This window comes from Aotus nancymaae, unplaced genomic scaffold (genome assembly GCF_030222135.1).
Source record: "Aotus nancymaae isolate 86718 unplaced genomic scaffold, 86718_ANA_hifiasm-v0.15.2.pri h1tg000099l, whole genome shotgun sequence".
Lineage (NCBI taxonomy): Eukaryota > Metazoa > Chordata > Mammalia > Primates > Aotidae > Aotus > Aotus nancymaae.
Window position 1 is genome coordinate 3,633,375 of NW_026988514.1, and position 15,425 is coordinate 3,648,799.

The 15,425-nt window shown below is 42.0% G+C and overlaps 1 protein-coding gene across 1 annotated transcript in view; it reads right to left on the reverse strand.

The window, feature by feature from the left end:
- Window positions 1–15,425, reverse strand: part of LOC135271956 (WASH complex subunit 2A-like) — a 71,782-nt gene that overhangs the window by 17,376 nt on the left and 38,981 nt on the right. Inside the window, 7 exon segments of the mRNA XM_064370076.1 lie at window positions 338–424; window positions 2,537–2,664; window positions 10,643–10,824; window positions 11,215–11,269; window positions 12,754–12,811; window positions 13,313–13,431; window positions 14,867–14,954. Coding sequence (XP_064226146.1) covers window positions 338–424; window positions 2,537–2,664; window positions 10,643–10,824; window positions 11,215–11,269; window positions 12,754–12,811; window positions 13,313–13,431; window positions 14,867–14,954 — 717 coding nt within the window.

The window sequence follows — 15,425 nt, forward strand, 5'->3', positions numbered from 1 at the left end:
CAAGTGAATCTCCTGTCTCAGCCTCCCGAGTAGCTGGGATTACAGGCACACACCACCATGCCCAGCTAATTTTTGTATTTTTAGTAGAGACAGGGTTTCATCATGTTGGCCAGGCTGGTCTCGAACTCGTGACCTCAGGTGTCCACCTGCCTTGGCCTCCCAAAGTGCCAGGATTACAGGCATGAGCCACTGCGCTCAGCCTCAAGAGATGATTTTTAAAGAACTGGAATACTTCACAAAAAGTCTTACAACTCTACTGAGAAAAATCTGATTCAGAAATAGTTTCTCTGTCATATCCACAGGCCAATACTCACAACTAAGGAAAAGAATACCGTACCTCAGAGTCCTCCTCATCCGAAAATAAGCCTTTTTGAGTCTTTGTCTCTGATGAGGGTTTGAGATTTTTGCTGGAAGGTAAGGTAACCTTTGATGGGGAAAACAAAAAGACAAAGAAAAATTAAGGATTAACAAATAAGATACCCAGAAAAGAGGGTTTACTCAATCAACCATTTAGAAAATGCAAGGAGTCTCTGCTGTGATAGACACCAAACCGAGGGAGCTGTTAAGAGAACAGTGAGACAAATAAAGGACACATCTGGTGTATCAGGAAGCAGGACACACTGCCTGGGTCAATCAGTGCACAGATGGGACATGTGCAGTGAGAGAGAGAGTAGAAAAGCAGGCTGCCCAAGGGGCCTGTCAGGTTCTGAATGCTGGGCCTTAGGTGGTCGGCAGGAGAAAGTCAGGGTTCACAGAGAGAACACAGCATGATGAGATGAACTGTAGAAAGAGGAGGGACCAGCTGTGCAGAACAGCAGCAAAAGGTCAAGCAGCCAGAAGGGCTTAAAGACTGCTGGGGACACAATGACTGGCCAAATGAAGGTCAATCTGAGCATCAAAAAGAATGGCCTGGCCAACATGGTCAAACTCCATCTCTACAAAAAATATAAAAATTAGCTGGGCGTGGTGGTGTGTGCATGTAGTCCCAGCTACTAGGGAGGCTGAGACTGGAGAATCACTTGAACCCCATAGGTTGAGGCTCCAGTCAACTATGATTATGCCACTATACTCCAGCCTGGGCAACAGAGCAAGACCCTGTCTCAAAAAAAAAAAAAAAAAGGAGGAAGAATGATGGTAATGGATTATCATAGACACTGAAGAATGAATCCATGATCCCAAAGGAATATTAAAAATGGGGGAAGGAGTGGAAGAGAAAACTCTTTATTCAGAAGAATGCCAACTAATAAAGAATTTAAAAAACAATGGTTTATGCCCACTAACAGGTTAACTGAATTTAGGAAAAGATCATCTATGGATTTTAAAAACACTGAATAAAAGGCTGGGAGAGAACAGATATTCATACTGTGCCCAACTATCACTTTAGAGATCAACTTATCAATGGCAAAAGAGAACAGGGTACCTTTTCAATGAAGCAGTGTGGTGGGCACCCTAACAGCCAAGTGACAAACTTGTCAGAAAGAGGCAGACAGTGAACCTGATGTGTCTTGGGAGGTGATACAACAGGAAGTGCACAACCCTGCCTGCTTGTATTCTTGCCAAAACTGCTGACCGTGAATTTAATCATAGGAAAATAATAAAGCAAATTCACAATGTCACACATTCTACAAGACAACTGGCTGGACATTCAAAAAAATGTGGGAGGTGCTGCTCCAGATTAAAGAGACCAAAGAGACAGCACAACCAAATGCAATGTAGACACACTGCCTGAATCCTGGGTTTCTTTAAAAAAAAAAATCAAAACACACAAAAAATACTATAAAGCAGGGGTCCCCAACCCCGGGCTGCAGACCAATCCATGGCCTGTTAAGAACCCGGCCCCACAGCAGGAGGTGAGGTGAGCAGCAAGCATTACCACCTGAGCTCTGCCTCCTGTCAGATCAACCACAGCGGTAGATTCTCATAGGAGGGCAAACCCTACTGTGAACTGCGCATGCAAGTGATGTAGGTTGCAGGCTGCACTCTTCTTTATGTCCCTAATGCCAAAAAGGTTGCGGACCGCTGCTATAAATAGCATTGTGGGGACAAGAGAGGAAATTAGAATATGGACTATATTGTTGGGGAGATTTTACAAAGACATTTTGAGGCAAACTGCAGCAATTCAAATACAGACTAGATATTAAGAGTCTACTATAGAATGACTGTTCATCTCACAGCTGTTGATAATGGCATTGTGGTTATAAGGAAGTCTTTTCAAGAGAGGCTGAATGAAATATTTAGGGGTAGAATGTCCCAATGACTACATGCAATCAGTTCCATGCAGCAAACAGTTAAAATAACTTACATGCAAATAGTTCAGGAAAAAACAGATATGTAACAAAGTTTACATCTATAACCCTAAGAACTGATCAATCCGGGTGGTAGTTATTTGAGTGTTCACTGCAATCTTCTTTCCACTTTCTGTTTGAAGTTCTTTAATATGAATGTGAAAGGGAACAATACTTCCCTCTGGGCTCCAGATGAATTCTTAAGATGCCCCAGATCAATGCTCCTGCATTCACTCTTCCCTCCTGCTCACCTTTTTTTCTGCTCTTGCTTTATTTTCGTCTGTCTGACTCACAGTGGCTTCTGGAAATGCTTCAGCTTTTTCTTTGAACAGATCTCCTTCTTCGTCATCAAAGATAGCAGCAGCGGACTGGACTTTGCCTTTAAAAAATAGCAAGGCATAAAATTACACTAAGGTCAAAAATCTACCACAAAATTTGTAGATTTAAAATTCTTCCCTCCCGAAGAATAAATAGAAAAGTTACGTTGTTACAGTAAGTGAAACTATACTCTTTCCTTGGAATTTTTCAAAGAGCATAGTAGCAGCTCAGTTGAAAACAGAACAGATAGTTTAACCATGCAGCTGACCTGCTTATCCAAACAGCAGCCTCCTGTGCTTAGAGTAGCCTGGACTGGCTTAAAAGGTGAAGAAAGATCTAGAGGAAGAAAGATTATTTAAGAGGGCCACCAAGTCAATCATCTAAGGAATCTGAGAAGTGAGGGCTTGGCTCCTGCTTTTAAAAAAAATCAAACTATACAAAAGCAGATAAAAACAAATACTGGAATTCCCTCATAACTCCACCTGCCTACTCGAACAAGATGGACATTGGGAACAGTTCAGCATACATGCTTCTAATTCCCCCAAAGGATATATTAATGAATTAACTTCAGTTATTTACAAATAAGGCTATAAATTAGAAGATAATTTGAATAATATGTCTTACCATTTGCGTTTTCCATTTACTGTACCTATAAAATCTTTTCAAGTCAACAGGCATAGACCCTTTTTTTTTTTAACAGTTGCCAATATTCCACTGCATGGAAGGGCAATAGCTCACCCTACTGATAAATCTGAATAATTTCCAACCTTTCACCACCATAAGCACTGCTGGACCGAGTTAGGCATGTGTTGCTGAAATGAGGGCACTGGCTCATGAATGTCCAGAGACTAGGAGTTGTCAAACAAAGCAGCATCAATTTACTAGTGATTCTAAATCAGTTCTCAAAGACACCCACTAAGTGAGAGCCCTGTGGAGCAACAAAAAGCACTACTAACTTCCTTTACTGTCATCTTCACCTAGACCTGCGTGCATTCTGCATCCATTTGCACTCTTTCTAGATTAACTAGGCTTTTATTTTTCTTCACACTTCTGTTTCCATCCTTACTTTCTACACCTAACACTGAAAAAGGAGAGGAAGTCCAGACAGCGTGCTTCTAAATGCATTCTGGTTCTATCTATTCCTATTCCAACATTTTTTATTTTTTCAAGTTCTTGAAAATTATGTGCACCTTAGGGATCTACCTTTCTTTTCAGGAAAAGCAGTCAATGAATCTAAGTCTTGCTATTCCAAGTGTGATCCACAGACCACAAAGTTTGCTGGAAATGTATAATCTCAGGCCCCATCCTAGACCTACTGAATTGGAATCTTCATTTTGACAAAAGCCCCTGGGAGATTCATCTGCACATAAATAACAACTGATTTACAGGAATGACTTCAGGGACACAGGACTTACATTTAAGAGGAAAAGGAGCGAGGTTTTCAAGATGGCCGAATAGGAGGAAGTCGGGATCGCAGCTCCGAAAGAAGGCGCAGAGGGTGAGTGGACACCGCATTTCCAGACAGATTTTTACTGACCACAGACCAGGGGATTAACAGGAGGAGGAGCCGCACAGGTCACCAGCGCCGCTGGTTTGAGCGGAGCGGCGCGCCGCTCGGCCTACGCCCTGAGGTGGGGGGCGGCGGATCCACGTACAGAGCGAGAGAGACTGAATCACCTCTGAGCCAGCAAGGGGAGCTGAAGCAGGGATTCGAGCCAGGACATTCCCGGGCAAGGGCGCGCCACGAATCTCAGAGCCGCTGCTTTGGCTGATGCAGCGGCTCACAGGGCAGCGGATTTTTACTGCCCACAGACCAGGAGATTCACAGGCGGTGAAGCTCCACGGGTTGCCAGCGCCGCTGGTTGGACTGGCGCGGCTGCTCTGCCTGCACCCGAGGCAGGGAGCAGCGGCCCCTTGTGCAGAGTGAGCGAGACCGGATCCCCTCTGGGCCAGCAAGGGGAGCTGAGGCAGGGACTCAACCCAAGAGTTTTCCTGGGCAAAGAGGACACCTCCGGAAACACGGCTGAACACGGGACGGTCCAGCTCTGTGGAGGAGGGGCGTCACCCACCGGGAAACACCCTGCAGTTCCCAGGACAATTTGCCCACAACAGCTCAATGAAGCCTCTGCAGGCTGAGTGTGACTAGGCTGCCACCTTGTGGGCAGGGAAAACCATTGCAACAGCAGAAAATCATAACGCCCTAATTCCCTGGGACAGACCACCTAGGGGGAAGAAAAGGGGGTTTATGAGTTCAGCTACTACAGACTTAAAATTACCAAAATCAGAAAGACAGCAACTACAAAGTCGATAGGTGGATAAATCCACAAAGATGGGAAGAAACCAGCGCAAAAAGAATGAAAACACCCAAAACCAGAACACCTCTCCTCCTACAAGGGAGCACAACTCCTCACCAGCAAGGGAACAAGACTGGACGGAGAATGAGCGTGATGAAATGACAGAATCAGCTTTCAGAAAGTGGATAATAAGAAACTTCCGTGAGCTAAAAGAACATGTTCTAACCCAATGCAAAGAAACTAAGAACCTTGAAAAAAGACTTGACGAAATGTTAACGAGAATGGACAACTTAGAGAGGAATATGAGCGAATTGATGGAGCTGAAAAACACAACACGAGAACTTCGCGAAGCATGCACAAGTTTCAACAGCCGAATTGACCAAGCAGAAGAAAGGATATCAGAGGTCGAAGATCAACTCAATGAAATAAAACGAGAAGGCAAGATTAGAGAAAACAGGGTAAAAAGGAATGAACAGAGTCAACAAGAAATATGGGACTATGTGAAAAGACCTAATCTACATTTGATAGGTGTACCTGAATGTGACGAAGAGAATGCATCCAAGCTGGAAAATACTCTTCAGGATATTATCCAGGAAAACTTCCCCAACCTAGCAAGGCAGGCCAATATGCAAGTCCAGGAAATACAGAGAACACCACAAAGATATTCCTCTAGAAGAGCAACACCAAGGCACATAATCGTCAGATTCACCAGGGTTGAAATGAAGGAGAAAATACTAAGGGCAGCCAGAGAGAAAGGTCGGGTTACCCACAAAGGGAAGCCCATCAGACTTACAGCAGATCTCTCAGCAGAAACCCTACAGGCCAGAAGGGAGTGGGGGCCGATATTCAACATCCTTGAAGAAAAGAACTTTCAACCCAGAATTTCATATCCAGCCAAACTAAGCTTCATAAGTGAAGGAAAAATAAAATCCTTTGAGAACAAGCAAGCACTCAGAGATTTCATCACCACCAGACCAGCTTTACAAGAGCTCCTGAAGGAGGCACTACACATAGAAAAAAACAACCAGCACCAGCCATTCCAAAAATGCATGAAATGGTAAAGAGCATCAACACAATGAAGAAACTGCATCAACCAATGGGAAAAACAGCCAGCTAGCATCAAAATGACAGGATCAAATTCACACATAACAATATTAACCCTAAATGTAAACGGACTAAATGCCCCAATCAAAAGACACAGATTGGCAAATTGGATAAAAAGCCAAAACCCATCAGTGTGCTGTATCCAGGAAACCCACCTCACAAGCAAGGATACACAAAGGCTCAAAATAAAGGGATGGAGGAAGATTTACCAAGCAAATGGAGAACAAAAAAAAGCAGGAGTTGCAATTCTCATCTCTGATAAAATAGACTTTAAAGCAACAAAGATCAAAAGAGACAAAGAAGGACATTACATAATGGTAAAAGGATCAATGCAACAAGAAGAGCTAACGATCCTAAATATATATGCACCTAATACAGGAGCACCTAGATACATAAGGCAAGTTCTTAAAGACTTACAAAGAGACCTAGACTCCCACACAATAATAGTGGGAGACTTCAACACCCCATTGTCAATATTAGACAGATCAACGAGACAGAAAATTAACAAGGATATCCAGGACTTGAACTCAGACCTGGACCAAGCAAACCTAATAGACATTTGCAGAACTCTCTACCCCAAATCCACAGAATATACATTCTTCTCAGCACCACATCACACCTACTCTAAAATTGACCACATCATTGGAAGTAAATCACTCCTCAGCAAATGCAAAAGAACGGAAACCATAACAAACAGTCTCTCAGACCACAGTGCAATCAAGTTAGAACTCAGAATTCAGAAGCCAACCCAGAACCGCACATCCTCATGGAAATTGAACAACTTTCTCCTGAATGTTGACTGGATAAACACTGAAATGAAGGCAGAAATAAAGATGTTCTTCGAAACCAACGAGAACGAAGACACCACATACCAGAATCTCTGGGACACATTTAAAGCAGTCTCTAGAGGAAAATATATAGCAATAGGTGCCCACATGAGAAGAAAGGAGAGATCTAAAATTGACACCCTATCGTCAAAATTGAAAGAGCTAGAGGAGCAAGATCAAAAAAACTCAAAACCTAGCAGAAGACAAGAAATAACTAAGATCAAAGCAGAATTGAAGGAGATAGAGACACGAAAAACCCTTCAAAAAATCAATAAATCCAGGAGCTGGTTTTTTGAAAAGATCAACAAAATAGACAGACCACTAGCCAGACTAATAAAAAAGAAAAGAGAGAATAACCAAATAGATGCAATAAAAAATGATAAAGGGGATATCATCACAGATGCCAGAGAAATTCAAACCATCATCAGAGATTATTACAAACAACTCTATGCACATAAACTAGAAAACCTGGAAGAAATGGATAAATTCCTGGACAGTTGCCTCCTCCCAAGCCTAAACCAGGAAGAAGTCGAAACCCTGAATAGACCAATAACAAGGTCTGAAGTCGAGGCAGCAATTAAGAGCCTACCACCCAAAAAAAGCCCAGGTCCAGATGGGTTCACAGCCGAATTCTACCAGACATACAAAGAGGAACTGGTACCATTCCTACTGAAACTATTTCAAATAATCCAAAAAGAAGGAATCCTTCCCAAATCATTTTATGAGACCAACATCATCCTAATACCAAAACCCGGCAGAGACTCAACAAGAAAAGAAAATTACAGGCCAATATCCATGATGAACATAGATGCAAAAATCTTCAATAAAATACTGGCAAGCCGATTGCGACAGCACATCAAAAAGCTTATCCACCATGATCAAGTAGGATTCATCCCGGGGATGCAAGGCTGGTTCAATATACGCAAGTCTATAAATGTAATTCACCACATAAACAGAACCAAAGACAAAAACCACATGATTATCTCAATTGATGCAGAGAAGGCCTTCGACAAAATTCAACAGCCCTTTATGCTAAAAACTCTCAATAAACTAGGTATCGACGGAACGTACCTCAAAATAATAAAAGCTATTTATGACAAACCAACAGCCAATATCATACTGAATGGGCAAAAACTGGAAGCATTCCCTTTGAAATCGGGCACTAGACAAGGATGCCCTCTCTCACCACTCCTGTTCAATATAGTACTGGAAGTTCTAGCCAGAGCAATCAGACAAGAAAAAGAAATAAAGGGTATTCAATTAGGAAAGGAGGAAGTCAAATTGTCTCTATTTGCAGACGACATGATTGTATATCTAGAAGACCCTATCATATCAGCCCAAAATCTCCTGAAACTGATAAGCAACTTCAGCAAAGCCTCAGGATACAAAATCAATGTGCAAAAATCACAAGCATTCCTATACACCAATAATAGACATAAAGAGAGCCAAATCAAGAACGAACTGCCATTCACAATTGCTACAAAGAGAATAAAATACCTAGGAATACAACTAACAAGGAACGTAAAGGACCTGTTCAAGGAGAACTACAAACCACTGCTCAACGAAATAAGAGAGGACACAAACAGATGGAGAAACATTCCATGTTCATGGTTAGGAAGAATTAATATCGTGAAAATGGCCATACTGCCCAAAGTAATTTACAGATTCAACGCTATCCCCATCAAGCTACCAATGACCTTCTTCACAGAACTGGAAAAAACCACCTTAAACTTCATATGGAACCAAAAGAGAGCCCGCATAGCCAAGTCAATTCTAAGCAAAAAGAACAAAGCAGGAGGCATCACACTACCGGACTTCAAACTCTACTACAAGGCTACGGTAATCAAAACAGCATGGTACGGGTACCAAAACAGAGATATAGACCAATGGAACAGAACAGAGGCGTCGGAGGCGACACAACATATCTACAACCACCCGATCTTTGACAAACCTGATAAAAACAAGCAATGGGGAAAGGATTCCCTGTTCAATAAGTGGTGTTGGGAAAACTGGCTAACCATATGCAGAAAGCAGAAATTCGACCACTTCCTGACACCTTACACTAAAATTGACTCCAGATGGATTAAAGACTTAAACATAAGGCCTAACACCATAAAAACACTAGAAGGAAACCTAGGCAAAACCATTCAGGACATAGGCATAGGCAAGGACTTTATGACCAAAACACCAAAAGCATTGGCAACAAAAGCCAAAATAGACAAATGGGACCTGATCAAACTCCACAGCTTCTGCACGGCAAAAGAAACAGTCAATAGAGTGAATCGGCAACCAACAGAATGGGAAAAAATTTTTGCAGCCTACCCGTCTGACAAAGGGCTGATATCCAGAATTTACAACGAGCTAAAAAAGATTTACAAGAAAAAAACAAACAAGCCCATTCAAAAATGGGCGAAGGATATGAACAGATACTTTACAAAAGAAGACATACAAGAGGCCAACAAACATATGAAAAAATGCTCATCATCACTGGTCATTAGAGAAATGCAAATCAAAACTACATTGAGATACCATCTCACGCCAGTTAGAATGGCGATCATTAAAAAATCTGGAGAAAATAGATGCTGGAGAGGATGTGGAGAAATAGGAACACTTTTACACTGTTGGTGGGAGTGTAAATTAGTTCAACCACTGTGGAAAACAGTGTGGCGATTCCTCAAGGACCTAGAAATAGAAATTCCATTTGACCCAGCAATCCCATTACTGGGCATATATCCAAAGGATTATAAATCATTCTACTATAAGGACACATGCACACGAATGTTCATTGCAGCACAGTTTACAATAGCAAAGACCTGGAACCAACCCAAATGCCCATCGATGATAGACTGGACAGGAAAAATGTGGCACATATACACCATGGAATATTATGCAGCCATTAAAAATGAGGAGTTCGCGTCCTTTGTAGGGACACGGATGAACCTGGAAACCATCATTCTCAGCAAACTGACACAAGAACACAAAACCAAACACCACATGTTCTCACTCATAGGAGGGTGTTGAACAAGGAGAACACATGGACACAGGGAGGGGAGCACTATATACGGGGGTCTGTTGCGGGGGAGAGGGGGGGATAGAGGGGGGTGGGGAGTTGGGGAGGGATAGCATGGGGAGAAATGCCAGATATGGGTGAGGGGGAGGGAGGCAGCAAATCACACTGCCATGAATGCACCTATGCAACAACTTTGCATGTTTTTCACATGTACCCCAAAACCTAAAATGCAATAAAAAAATAAATAAATAAAAAGTACCTAGCATAGCTCCTGGCAAATGTGTGGTATAATAAATATTTGTTGAATTTAAAAAAAAAAAAAAGAGGAAAAGAAAGGAGAATGTCAAAGTAGCCAAGGGGCTGAAAACCCCATCACAGGAGGAAAGACCAAGGCCACCTGAGCTTTTTGGTGGAGAGAAGAGAAGGTGGGAACTAAATGGCCAGCACACAACGTGCTGCTCATGTGATTGACTAAGGTCTGCTGGAAGAAAGTATAATTAAAACTTTATAATTTCAAAGGTCAGAACTAGAAATTGGGAACAAAAATTATAGGGAAAAAGATTTCAGCTCTCTATAAGGAAAATAATCACAGTAATTAGCTTCCAAAGCAGAAAAGATTGATTCATAAAAGAGGCCTCCCAGGCACCATAGCTATGTAAGTACAGACACAACAGCTCAATGACAGGAATGCTGGAGAAGGGATCTGGTATTATAAGAGATACAAACTAGGGGAGCCTACGTCCCTTTATAGGCAACATTTTTTTTTCTGGCTGAAGTACCAGAAACAGAGGCAGAAACAGGTACCCGTCTTGGAAGGTTTGCTGCAGGGTGCTGAGAAAAAGTCGTCATCACCATCATCATCATCATCAAAGAGGCCAGTGGGAGGTGGAAGGTATGGGCTTTTTCTTGGAATGGGCTGCTCGGGCTTTTGGGGCTCCTTCAATGATGAAATGGAGACAGCACCAAACACATCTGTGTCTCCTGTGGGCAGAGGGACAAGACAGCCACAGCTGTGAGCCAGTGTGAACCTGTTGACTTTACAGAAAAAATTACCACCCACCAAGAACTTTTCATTTCAGTTAATTCACAAAATGCATTAACAGGGCCCAATAACCTCCATCCATTACTGCTACAGAACATCCCACAATGCAGAATCACCAGGTCACTCAAACACAGAAAAGTCCAAGGCCACTGAGCTCTAGGAGAATAAGAGCTAACATGAGTAGATGAGCTCTTTCTATAAGCTGCTCAAAGCCCTTTGAAGCTCCCAGGTGCTTCCTTGTCTCCAGTCAGGCTTTAGAAGATGATAATTTTAAAAATGAAAAAACAGTATTTGTGTTCTTTTTAGAAAACAAACCTTAAGTTATGTTACCTAAAATACAGAAACAGCTCCTACTGGGATTTTCTTTCCGGGTTTGGATGATAAAGACTCTAGAATGAAATAGCAAGAGATAACCATTTTACAAGGAAAATAACTTTCCTTGCAATTTTCTTCCTGAAATATATGCAGTGTAATATATGCAGTTAGTACCAGACATTTTGAAACTAATTTTTCCTAAACAAGCCATTTTAAAATGCTTTAGTATTTTCCTATCTACCGATGTCAGGACTTTTCTTCTTGACTCCTCCTTAATCTCCCCCACTCCCCTTCCTAAAAAAAAAAAAAAAAAAGGACTTTTTTTCTTTTGGAATTAACACAATCCAAGCTATGACTCCCATGGAAGAGCATGCTGACTGTGATCAAGCCACAGTAGTGGGTCGGCTGGGGAACACCAAGGGAGGTAGTGAGCACCACTGGCGGAGGCAGGGACAGCATGACCAGGGCTCCCCCAAACAGTTCCAGCTCTACCCATTCCAGTTGGATAAAAATGAACAAGTAAAAAAGAACAGCAAAAATGTGTGAGTCATCAGTAGAAAAAAAAAGAAGACAGCCGGGCGCAGTTGCTCATGCCTATAATCCCAGCACTCTGGGAGGCTGAGGCGGGTGGATCACGGGGTCAAGAGATCAAAAACATCCTGGCCAACATGGTGAAACCCTGTCTATACTAAAAACACAAAAACTAAAGAAAAAAAAAAGAAAAAAAAAGACAATAAAAGCAAAGAGGGAAACCAAGCAAGTCACCTCTGCCAAACCATGGACAGCAGAAAGCAGAGGGCAGCCAGGTAAGCAGCCAGCACAGCAAGCACAAGGAGTGGCCCACGAGGCCCAGCTCTGATGCGTGTGCCCAGGAGACGCGGAGCTTAAAATCACTAATTCCCAAGTCCCGAGAATTACCACAAACCTAATTGAGTAACATTTGTAAGTTAAGAAATAGATTTATATTTCTGCTTTTTAAAAACTACACAGATGGGTCATGTGCAGTGGCTCAGGCCTGTAATCCCAGCACTTTGGGAGGCTAAGGCGGGTAATCACTTGAGGATAGTAGTTTAAGACCAGCCTGTCCAACTGTCCAACATGGTGAAACCTTCCTGTCTCTACTTATATATATGAAACTAAGGTTTGCTGGAAGAAAGTGTATATAAAACTTTACAGATGATTTTAATGCACACTGGGTTGGGGAATTACTGGTCTCCAACTTACATGCAGAATGTTAAAAATGTTTCTTTAAATTAAACTTCATTAAATGAAAACCATTCTCAACATTGCTCTAGGGTACTTTTCTTGTCTGACTTTGGATGAGTTCTCCTAACAAAGAGGCAAGACTGTGACGTGGGTTTGCAGATGGTACTCTGTTTTTTCCAAGACATGAATTAGCGAAGATGAATTACTTTCAACTGGACCAAGGTCAAAATAACAGCTTCCTGCTCAACGCAGAAACAAGACTTGGGAACAACCTCGGGGTTCCATCTCCTAATGAGAAAGACACTTTTGGAACTCTGCGCACTGAGACGCGGTTGACCAGCCCCCAGCTTACCCTCCTTAACAGAGGCTTCAGCTTGTCGATCCTGGGGCGCTTCCGTGAAGAAGTCACTCTGGTTGTAATAACGTATATGACAAAGGATTAAAAAAAAAAACAGGAGAGCGCATAGCTGCATTTGAGGATTTCTAATGAAAAGTAACCTGTAAGATTTAAAACTATGTATTCACTATGCTCCCAGAAAATCAGCTGCAAAGTGATAACTATGGCAAAACCAGACCCTAAAATAATTTAGGCCAGGTGTGGTGACTCACACCTGTAATCCCAGCACTTTGGGAGGTCTGTCCAGGAATGAAATACAAAGATGAAAGAGAAGAAACAATCACCTAGTAAATTATTCACACTAACAAGTGCACATCTTCTCCTCACCTAACAAAGGATAGAAGAATACAGTATTTCTCATTCTGAGATTCTTAGTTCAAAATGTCCCAAAATATGAAAATAGAAACAACTTCCAACTGAGAAGCTGTTTTCCCCCACTAAAGAAACAAAGCATATTTCTTCCTTGTGAACCCGATACAGCTGCAGGGAGTGTCGCTGGGTACCATGGACTCACCTCCTCATCCTCACCATCAAAGAGCCCCTTGCCCCCACTAAACAGGCCGCCTCCAGAGCCAAATGGTGAGAAGTCCTCATCGGTCAGCTTAGGGGGTGCGAATAAGTTATCCTCTTCATCTAGCAAACAGAAAGCAATGTTTTGCAGGGAGCATTAAAGATGGGTCTGGAACCCAGATTCCCGAGTTGGCATCTGCAACATCTCCAAACTGGCAAGGAGTTAATCTGACCCTATTTAACAAAGTGTGAGGCAGTCTGATAAATTTGACACTAAACCCCTGGCATAGTCCACTGATGCCCTCAAAAGGCCCTGTGGGCCCCCACTCTCAAATATGTCAATGCTTGCAGCAGAGAGCATTCATTCTCTAGGCCAGCATCCTTGATCTAGATTTACTTTGAAGCAAGTATTAGGGTCAGATGCCATATTCAAGACCCATTTCCCCAACAATCTGGGGGGAGGAAGGGTAGACTAAACAAAGGGATCTGCAGACTGACACAGGGACAAGTGGAATGCAGCAGACATGACTGCTTAATATGAAGAGGCCTGATATATTCCTTATAAACAAATGCTAGAGATCCCTAAGTTTCTGTACTTCTAAAGAATTCTAGAAAGACAAGACATGATTGCTCTAAAATCTAATAAATCAAATATTTACAGGCATTTTTACTCCATACCCCCATCTCCTCCCAGCACCCCAAAACATGCTTTCAGAGGCTAAAAAAAGTAAATGGAGACAGACCCATTTGTCAGAGGGAAAACAGCATGCAAAGCAGTACTTTATGAATTATGTAAGCAACATTCCTGAGTCAAAAGGCTCCTAAATTAATAGAATTGATGGAAAAGGCCCACTGTCTGAAGGAGTTCTCCTTTCCTTCTTCTCTTTCAGTGTCTTCCGAGGTTTTGCTTCTCCTGAGGATAAGGCTTGAAAAGCATAGGTCACAGTTTTAATAGTACTAAGTCCTCCCTCAGTATACACATCCTGTTTCTCTACTACAAGTCCGTCATCCTCATAACTCATAGCTAAGAACAAGACAACTGCCTTCCATCTCAGCTTCACCAGAGCATTGAACCCCCTGCCCTGCCCATGGTAGGCACTCAAGAGTCTCTTTGTAAGGCAGAAGGCTTCTGCTTTCATACCAGCTCATGTGCGTATCAGAATTATATTTGTTGAAAGAATTATTATGCTATCTTTCTACCCTGTTATATAACTAGAATGTGCTATTAGATAGTACATTCTTATTTGCTCAAAATACAGGAGTAAATATTCAGCCAGGAATTCTTAAGCTGTTGCCTATGGTTCTCTGGAGTTTCCATTAATCCCCTGAAATTATATGCAAAGTATTATCTAGATGTGTACACGTACATTTTGCTTGTGGGTCCACAGTGTTCAGTTATCAAAAGGAGTTCATTAACCAAAAAAGGAGTAAGCGCTACAATTTAAGCCTCTTCTGCATTTGTAGTTACTAATAAAAAGGGAAACCTGCTTTTGGTGAAGCCAGCAGAAGGCCCTGCACTACCCCTCCCCTACTTCTCGTCAATGTGGCTGGGGCTCACTTGTTGGCTCCTCGTCCACTCGGCCCACGGCGTCACCCTTGATGCGGGCAGCCAGCTCATCGGCAAATGACGTACGTCTGCTTCTTTTCTACAGCAGGAGAAATCAAAAGAGTCACTTTTTTGTAACAAACCAGTACACTTCACTTTTGGACACCTAAAAACATTATGTATACAAGAGCAAAGAAATTCAACTGAGGAAAAAACAGTGTAATTAAATGAATTTAAACATGTACACTATACAGCTCACCCAAGGAATAGGACTCATAAAATGTTCTTCAAAGAGAGATGTTCTTTTATTTTCTTACTTTTTTAGTACTTCACTTTAATACTTAAAAATCTAAATAAGAAAATAGGGTGCATTGGGGGGAGAGACAGGAGCACTAGGGTCTTGAAACTCTGGAACCACACACATTCTGAATGATTTGAATCATAAAATCATAACATCTGGACAGAAAAGTGGTACATGCAATTTGAGATGCTCGCCATTATCTTCCGAAGTGTAAATGAAATGACAAATATGCAAAAATGAGAGTGATACAAAAACAAGAAACAAGTCATC